This window comes from Jatropha curcas, chromosome 3 (assembly GCF_041381405.1).
Source record: "Jatropha curcas cultivar XTBG-Jc1 chromosome 3, XTBG_Jcur_1.0, whole genome shotgun sequence".
In the NCBI taxonomy this organism is placed as follows: Eukaryota; Viridiplantae; Streptophyta; class Magnoliopsida; order Malpighiales; family Euphorbiaceae; genus Jatropha; species Jatropha curcas.
Genome location: NC_143153.1, coordinates 19,449,021 through 19,458,592, shown reverse-complemented (window position 1 = coordinate 19,458,592; position 9,572 = coordinate 19,449,021). Strand labels below are relative to the sequence as shown.

The 9,572-nt window shown below is 33.7% G+C and overlaps 1 protein-coding gene across 1 annotated transcript in view; it reads left to right on the top strand.

Annotated features, from left to right (window-relative positions):
• The first annotated feature begins 3,944 nt into the window (after positions 1–3,944).
• Positions 3,945–9,572, top strand: part of FCLY (farnesylcysteine lyase) — an 11,327-nt gene continuing 5,699 nt past the window's right edge. The window contains exons 1-2 of the mRNA XM_012226571.4: positions 3,945–4,590; positions 4,667–4,840. Coding sequence (XP_012081961.1) covers positions 4,051–4,590; positions 4,667–4,840 — 714 coding nt within the window. The 5' untranslated portion in view covers positions 3,945–4,050. The remainder of the gene's footprint in view (positions 4,591–4,666; positions 4,841–9,572) is intronic.

Below are 9,572 nucleotides of genomic sequence, written 5' to 3'. Positions count from 1 at the left end.
ATGTTGTTAGTGATGTCATCTTACTTTACCCCATCTGAGAATGCATTTCTAGCCCATTATTGTAGTGGTATCTTCATCAACCAAGCATGTGCTTTTCCATTTAGCTTCTCCGTAATATTTTTCATGTATATCTTAAACTCTGCTTCATAAGTAGCTTTTGCTGCTACCCAAAAGTCCTTCCTAAACACCACTCCTGGGTACTCCTTAAAATTCTTAAACATATGTGTCTACAACAAAACATGTGTCTTGCCTGTGGGAAGTGTGTTTTTAACTGTCTCTATCAACCCCTGCAAAACAAAAATTATGAACAAACATTAAATCACTAAAAAATAAGCATGCAATTTAAAAAACAGAAGATTTTCACATACCTTTTGTCTGTCAGACATCAATGTTAACTTTTGTCCTCCACTTCCATCATCTATTTACTGTGAGAGGTAGTCCAAGAAAAAGACCCAAGTTTCTGTGCATTCTCTATCAACAATTGCTAATGCATGAGGCAGAACCCCTCTATTCCCATCAATTTCAACCCCACTTAAGCACACTCCTCCAAATGGGCCCTTCAAATGGCAACTATCAAGCCCAATAAAGGTCACCCATTAAGAAACCCATTTTTTAAAGCTTCAAAACATATGAATAGGCCCCCAAACACATTGGGCTCATCCATATTATTCCTAGGCTCAGGCTGAAATTTGACAAATGTCCCAACATTGAACTTTTGTAACCCTTCTAAATAACATCTTAGCTTTCTAAAACTATTCTCATGTGACCCTTCTGCCTTCTCCTTAGCTTTGTTTCTTGCCCTATTTAGTTTCCATTTTTGAGGCTCTATACCCCAAGACTTACTAAGTTTATTTTGCATCAACTTATAGCTCAAATGTGAATCTGATTCAAGTTCATCTTCCAATTTCTTACTAATCCATCTACTATTTGCATCTGGATTCTTGTTCCCCATGAGTCTAATGCAAGTATGATCCTCTTTTAATGTTTTAATCATAAATATGGTTCCATCATTCAACCTAGAAGAATGAATTCTAAACCCATAACCCTCTCTTTTGCATATTGCTGTGACTCTCTTAAGGTCATTTTTATCCCTACTCAATACATAGCCCCCTAATGGCATAGTCAGCCCGCGCTTCTCTAAACTGCTTGACATCATCAAAATTTTAGCCAACAAAAAAATCAATGTTGCCATCTGAACTTGGTTTGTAGTGGTTTCTATACATCTTCTTAAAGGGATCTTTCTTTGCATATCTCTTCCTTGGAACACTAGTTCCCTCATCATCCTTTTCACTGCTCCTATGATTCTCATTCTTAATCACATTCTCATCTGACCCCACATTACTCATTACATCACTATCATCACCATCTAAGTCATCTTCCACACCCTCTACAACTCTCTCACCAACATTTTCATTTTTATTTACAAATTCATCAACTAAATCCTCATCACTACTTGTTGAGAATGCATATCCCTCATCACAACACATGTAGTGTTCATCTGCAATATCTGAGTCTTCATTACTATGGTTAGGTTCAGTTGGGATGAGATTTTCATTTTTCTCTCTAAGTCTGTATCTTTTTTGTCTCTACCTGTGTGTTGTTGTTTGGGAGGGGGCTAGATCATCCAATGGGCCATATGGTGGGTCATTAGTTACTTGGGTTGGGTTTGTAGTTGGCTAGGATTGGGTTGAGATTATAGTTGGTTGTAATTTGGTTGGGCTTATAGTTGGTTAGAATTAGGTTGGACTTAAAGTTGGCTGAGATTGGGATTGGGATTAGGTTGGGTTTGTAGGTGGCTGAGAATTGGATTGGGATTGGGTTGGGGGTTTGTAGTTGGTTGGGGCTGGGACTGAGTTGGGTCAATTACTTGGCTTTATGTAAGTGTTTGAGTTAGGTTTATATGCTCAGTGTGGGAATTTGAAGACTCAGGCTCTAAATCTATACTATGCCCATGCTCTCTATTTGTCCCAATCTCAGGAATAAAGTATTCCATCCCACTACTTCTTCTAGGCCTCCCCCTCCATCTAGAACCCCTGCCTCTCAAACTCACTCTACCTTCCCTCCCTCTAATGCCCCAACTAGACCCTGTACCCCTATTTACTCTCCCATTATCTTGCTTATCCTGCCTAAAGAAATCTTCCCATATTTTAGCATATGATATATAATGTTTTTTTGACCCAGTTTTGTTCCTAGATTCATTCAAATCATCTACATTTACAACAGGACATTCAGTTCCATCAAATTCACCTTCAACATGCTTCTCAATTATGTTTAATGCAATAACACCATCAAATTTGCACATATCAAATACAAAAGGCAAATCATCCTTATTCTTAATCTTCATATCATTACCCCAAGTAATGTCAACAAACTTACATTTCACTTTCAACTCATTAAACACATCATTGAGGAGAGTCAAGAGCGAGTGCTTATCTTGGTCATCGAATGGAAAGGTCATTTCCTTGTCCAAATACTTCAACTTTAAAGTAAACATGCGTTCAGAAGCCATATTGCAACCAAAATCCAAAACATTTCAAATAATTTTCCAAACAATTTCTATAAACCCTAAAACAAAATGAACAAATTTAAAGCTAAATTTCTAAGTCACGAATCAAATAAACACTTAAAGCAACCATTTCCATGTTGAAAAAACAGTTTTTGCATGACTTCATACTCATTACACCAAACAAAAACTTGAATATAACTAAAAACAAAATTTTACCTGAGAGATTTCACTTTCGAAGCCTATAAAACGATTGATTGAGTGCTTTTTTAGTCAAACGAGTTCAAAACCTCCAATGATTTCATTCCATTCGATTTCCTCTTCTCACAATTCTGGCAATTTCCTCTCACCCTTCTCTGCTTTCTCGATATGACTATTCACTTTCGCTCCAATGCAAAAGTTTCTTTTCGTTTTATCATAAGGGGGTTAATTTGGTCATTTCAATATCAATTACACAGATAAAATATAAAATCATGATAAAAGGATGCATTTATGTAACGGAAGAATAATTTAGAGATGCTAAAGTCACTTCTAAAATGTTGAAGGAGGCATGCATTAATATGACTATAATTTAGGAAAGCATATTTAAAAAAAAAAAAGAAAAAGAAATAAGGATTTTACTAGGCATGGCCACTGGTTCATTTTGAACCGAAATCGAATAGTACTGTAGATAAACAGGAACCGGACCGAAACCGTCGGTTCAAAGCTTTAAATTAGAACTGGCAGTTCAAAGGCCGGTTAAGGTTCATGTGAATATTAAAATCTAAACTTGAACCGGCCCTGAACAGTCGGTGAACTGGCGGTTTCAGTCCGATTCGAACCGAAATTTTTTTATTTTTATTTTCAAAATAATAATCACTTAGCCTATTTTATACATCTCTTAAAGTCTCAATAATATTTTACTACATGATATACTTTACTTAAGTTTTTTTTTCCTTAAATACACTTTACTTTAAAAGTTAAAAATCTAAAAAGTAAAATGATAAAAAAAGAGAGAAATATTTAGTCTAAACTTATATTGTTTTTAACTTTTTTTTTACCCTTTTAAATTGTTTACTAAATTTGAAATTCCATTCTTTTAAAGCATTTTTCAAAATTTTCTCATAATTTATTTAATTAATAACATTTAAATAAAATAAAGGGATAATTTATTTGATTATTTTGTAAAATTAATTAATTTTATTTTTATATGAGTACGAGCATTCTAAAATTTATTTAAAATAAAATTTATCAATATTTTTAAAACTCATATTAATATTTTCAAAGGAAAGATGTAACGTCAGAATCGATTTTTTTTTAAAAAAAAATATATATCACCTAAAATTGTGATCGAAACTATCAGTTTATTGGAACCATGCTAAAATCAAAACTGAACTAAAAAAATCGATTCAAATCTAATATTTTAAAAATTTTAAACGGGCTGTTCAATGTGCCTAAACTTTACGAAATACTGTAAAACATATTGTAAGTTGCCCAAGTCAACCTTGGCTTGGCGCTTCAATCAATTCTGTCATGGTTAAATCCCATAGAAGAAAGAAGAAGCGAAGATGAAGATCAAAATCAAACTACCGAAAATGTTAATCCCACCCAAAAAAATTCTCTGCCTTCTTACTCTTTTTTCTCTTCTGTTCCCCAATTCGCATTCCCAATCCCAACCTCTTCCTCACTCCACTATATGCATCGTCGGCAGCGGCATTGCTGGCTCCTCCGTCGCCCACTTTCTGCGCCGCTACTCTACTCAATCCGCCGCCGATATTCGGATATTCGAGCGAAATGGTATCATTGGAGGCCGGATGGCTACTGTCACCATCTCCGGTGAGACTTTCGAGGCCGGTGCATCCATTTTACACCCTAAGAATTACCACGCCTCCAATTTTACGAAATTGCTGAATCTGAAGAGGAAGACGCCTTCTAATGACGAGAGCTCCTTGTCGCTTGGTATTTGGGACGGCGAGAAGTTCCTTTTGAAAACCTTTAGTGTTGATTCTAAGATTCCGTTTGTCCAAAAGGCGGTTTCCTTTGCTAATTCCCTCTATATGTTGTTACGTTACGGCTTCTCACTTTTTAAAATGAACAGCTTTGTGGAGGTTATTCATATTTTTACGTTTGGTTACTTAGAAAAACACTTTTATTTTGGACTTTGATGTGTATTTTTTTATGCAGGATACTGTAAACAAGTTCTTGAAGTACTACGAAGGATTTGAAACCAGGCCCACTTTTGAGACTGTAGAGGAGATGCTTAAGTGGGCTGGTTTGTGCAATCTTACAACTCATAATTTGCAAGAGGAATTGATGAATGTTGGAGTATCTCCTTTGTTGATACAGGAACTTGTCACTGTAAGTCTCTATTACTCTTTTACAATTATATTTTAGAGTACACGTCCAATCAAAATTCAGATTTTTTTTTTTTTTTTTAATTTCTTCCTTCATTCCTGCAAGCTGCTAATACCATGCTTTGCTTTCTATGACTCAAGCTAAAAGAGGAGGACATAGTAATATCTAACCAAGAGGAAATGAAATTCTTGGTTTAATTTTTATAAGAGTATATCATGATTCAGGAATTTAGGGGTGTAAACAAGCCGAGCCGAGCTCGAACCTGCCAGGTTCTGAAGCTCCCTCGAGCTTAGCTTGAGGCTCGAATAAATTTAAAATAAGTATTATAACTATAATACATATAAAAGTTCGATAGGGCTCGATATGGCTCTACGAGCTATCGAGCTGAACATCATTAGGCTCGAGCTCGGCTCATTTGCTAATGAGCCAGCTCAAGCTTGAGTCGAGCCGAACTCTTTCGAATTGTTTTTGAACACAGTTCGAACAGCTCGCGAGCCAACTTTGCTCATTTACACCCTTGATCATGAGTCTGCTTATTGTTCAAATTTGTAGTATTATTGTGTTTATGTGTAATTTTTAAATAAACTAAAATTAACTAAAATTGGATATATTGTTAAATGATGGGGATGGCTTGTTCCTCTTGATAAGAATTCAAATTATAGGGGTTGGAAGATGATCATAATAGAAGGAAGAAAAGAAAGGGTTATATACTGATAGATGTAGATGGATTTTGGACATATAAAGTTATTGTTTACTCTTTATATTATGGGTGGAGATTTCTCTCACTCAACATGGAGGGTTAGAACATTATGTGGTGATTGATCTACAGCACTATGATCAGTGTGACTAATTGGAGACTAACAGGGATGTTAAAAGGGGAATGGGACTTACACCTACCATTGCCTATTCTTTCAAGAGTCGGAATGTTTAGGGGATAGCTGAGTTCATATTGACAGTAAAGAAATGAGTCATTTTGCTTTTCATTTTCCTCAAAGGTGGTCTCCATAAACGAATGGTTCGATAAAACTTCCACCCTTTTGCAGGCAAATAGTACATTTAGAAAATGCTATAGCTGTTGGAACTTTTTTTGGATTTTTGTTTTGTAGAATGTGGTGCTCAATGAGGATTTAATCACTGCATGTGATTTCTTGATTTATTGTCATCCATAACCTCTCAGAAGTTTTGACCTTTGGATATAGTCTAGTTCTAGTTTGAGAAGTCGTTTGGATTGATGGATTTTGAGCACTGGAATTTAAATAATCCATGGATTTACCAAATTCCTTCATTTGGTTGAGAAAAAATAGGCAAAAAACCATCAAATTTATGGGTGTGTTTTACTTACAAAAAACTGTTTCCCGTTTTCTATTTTCTATTTTCTAAAAAAACAGTTTTCTTAGAAAATGAAAACTAGAAAACAGAAAATGGAAAATGCATTTACTTGATAACAATGAAAAATCATATTTTTATTTAGAAACTTAACAAATATTATTCATAACTTTCATAATTAAAAGAAAATAAAATATTATAAATATCTTTGTTATTGATTATTTATAATACTAATATCAATTTTTATCATTTTATAAAATTTTTTAAAAATAAAGGATATAATGTATTTGTAATAATAAAAATATATATTAAAGCATAAATAAATTTTTATGTTATTTAAGTATTTTTATTTTAAATGAAAATATTTTACAGAAAAAAATTTTTTATAGATATTATAATTTTAATTATGAAAATCTTGTTTTTTTTTAAAATGGAAAACAGTTGGAAAACATGTTTTTTGTTATAAAGGAAAACTCTAAAGTTGTTTTCCAAATCTCAATTGAATTTCGGAAAATTAAAAAGTTGTTTTCTAGTTTTCCAAATAGAAAACTGACCGACTTGAACACAAAATTCTGCTTTTCTATTTTCTTAGAAACTTTTCTAATACAAGTAAAAACACATTATGCATTCCATCATTTTAGAAGAGAGAGACAATTTCATCAGTTTTTACAGATAATGGAATATAAACAATTCAACACTTTCCTAAAGGTTTCTTCGAACCCGTGGATTCTGTTTTTCAACCAAACGATAGAATGTGAAATTCCATGGATTTCACAATCGATGATTCTACATTCCATGGTATTTGTTCAATCCATGGAGTTCACATAATAGCATTCATTAATCCAAACAGCCACCAAATACTAGGATGCATTTGAATCATGAAAATTGCTTTTCCACTTTCAATTTTTGGGACCTTTTTGTTTCTGGAAAGTACTTCCGGTTCACAAAATTATATAACATATATATATATTTTTTATTTTTAAATTAATGGATTTGGAATGTGATTTTCTCATATGCTGTATATACACTCAAAACAGACCATCACATCACTTTCCGCAAATTCACTGCTAGTGTTGGCAACTCCTAAAAGGAAGGAAAAGAAGATGCAGTAAATTACTAGGCATCATTTGGAGCAATTGTGATTCAATGATTTGCTTGACACCAAGAGGGCAGATGTATACAGCAAAACCATATAGTTTCTCGCCTTTATTTCCTTTTCTTTTATATCATTGCAATCACCTGTCTATGCTTTTAATTGAAAATGGAAATTCTAGTCGAAGAGAGAGAGAGAGAGAAAATAAAATATTACATGGTAAATAGAGATTTTACTTATGAGGGAAAACAAACGAAGTTAAAACATATACTAAACAAATCCCTCTAACAAGATCATTTAAAGAACACCATGACAACATGCTGCATGATATGTCACAATATGCTCAGATTGTTTGAAAAGATGGAGTGGTATCCCATTGTCTTTTTATCAAGGCAAGACTAACAGAAATATTTAGAAGGAGCTCATTTAAGAGGTTTTCTGCTGCTGAAGTTTCTATTGACGAATGAAGGAGTGATTTTCATTGCATAACCCCATCCACAGTTTAGATTAAGTTATTTGTTCTTTGTCATCAATTTTTTTCAGTGGAGCCAACTACTTGCTACAGTTGGAACAAGTTTTGTGGTTTAGCTGTTGTGGATTAAAAAACAAATTTGGGGGGGATTTTGTTGGTGGGCACACATTTGGTTTGTAGCAGGTCTGCTATTTTTCCTCATTCTATTCTTTGAAGTTCTTGTAGTGCATGTGTATATACATTAGATGGTGTTGTGCTCTGCAGCCAAAGTAGCCATGGCCAGAACCTTTTTAACACTTCTTCCTGTGGTATCGCTCTAGCCCTGTTACATCTGAAACAAAGAGAAAGTGTCTCATATTAACCCTCTCCCTTTCTTGTTCCTGTATCATCTTTTTTTTATCTTGATATTATCTGCAATTTTTTGTCTATCTCAAGACCAAAATACTACTCACGACTTAATAACTTTGGCTGTTATAATTGGAACTTTAAACCAATCAGAAAAGGAAACTGAGCTTGTGAATTTGAACGAAAAGAATCTAGAAGAAATTTGAAAGATCATTGTTTTTCCTGGAATATCTGTTGAGATTTTGGGATTGCCATCTTTTTCTCATCCAAGACCGGTTCACACAAAAAGCCATACAACCGTGATTTTTCAAAGCATCCTCAAATGATCAAAATCTTTTACATGATTATCCAAAATACCCAATATAAGAAATCTTTAAAGCGTGATCTGAATTGTTATAACACAGTTCCGCTTCTCTGAAATAAACCCAATGATCTATAGAGTTGAAATCATAAATTAAGATGACAAAAGAGGTGAAAGGAAAGACCGAAGTCAGAGAGAACGGATGAAGAAAGGGGGTTTTAATATTGTTCTTTCCTTTGTGATTAGATAAAAGAGGACTTAAGGAGAACTGGAGTTATTTCTTATTTCCTGCTATTAATTGGAGAGAGCCGAAATGATAATAGAGAATTCATACAGCTGACCCTGATTAGTTTGGAGCTAAGGCTTAATTGTTCTTGTAAGGAGAACTGTAGTGTTATGTATGATCATCTTACAATGACAGAAAGAATGTAAGGGTTTTCCATGTTTACTCATTGGAGTTTAAGGGGACGAAGAATAGTGGAATAGATTTATGAGGAGTGTGGTGATGAGATTGTGATGGCTGAGATGAAATAGGGGTAAATTCATAAAAGTAAGATATTAGGCTATGCTGTTTGTCTTCGTAGCTCCAGAAATAGTGGCTCCCTGTTAAATTTAAAGTATTTTTTACTAGAATTTTAATGAGTTCTAGAAAAAGTATATTAATTAATGTCAAAGTTGGTTCTCTATACATTTCTGCATTTCATTCAAGTATTGTACATAACATATTGACAATATTTTATCATGGCCATCAATGAACAATTTGATCAACTAATACTTTATTTAGAATAAAGGTTAAGCTTGTAAGAAATAATGTTAGGAGTGATTGATTTAATCTGACTCTTAAGAAAATATCTAATGGTTACTAGTCGGTAGGAAAAGTTCTAAAATTGAATCTTTTGAAATCTGGAAGCCCTTAAAAAGTAAATGTTGTTGATTCCATTTTCTAACTTAACACAATTGGTTCATTAATGCACAAGGATGAATCCTCCTTATGGGCAAGTTCTGAGTCCCAATCTCCTCCCGTAGGCATAAGTCTTCATTTTATTTATGTTTTGGTTCAGCAATACCCGCCTATACCAACAGGTTGACACAACAAAATCTGAATGCGAACTCTAGGTAAAACTCAAGTTCTGGAATTCAGTTACAGCATTTTGGAATTTAGTTGTAGCATTTCTTTATTTTGTTATGTTCAGATCAG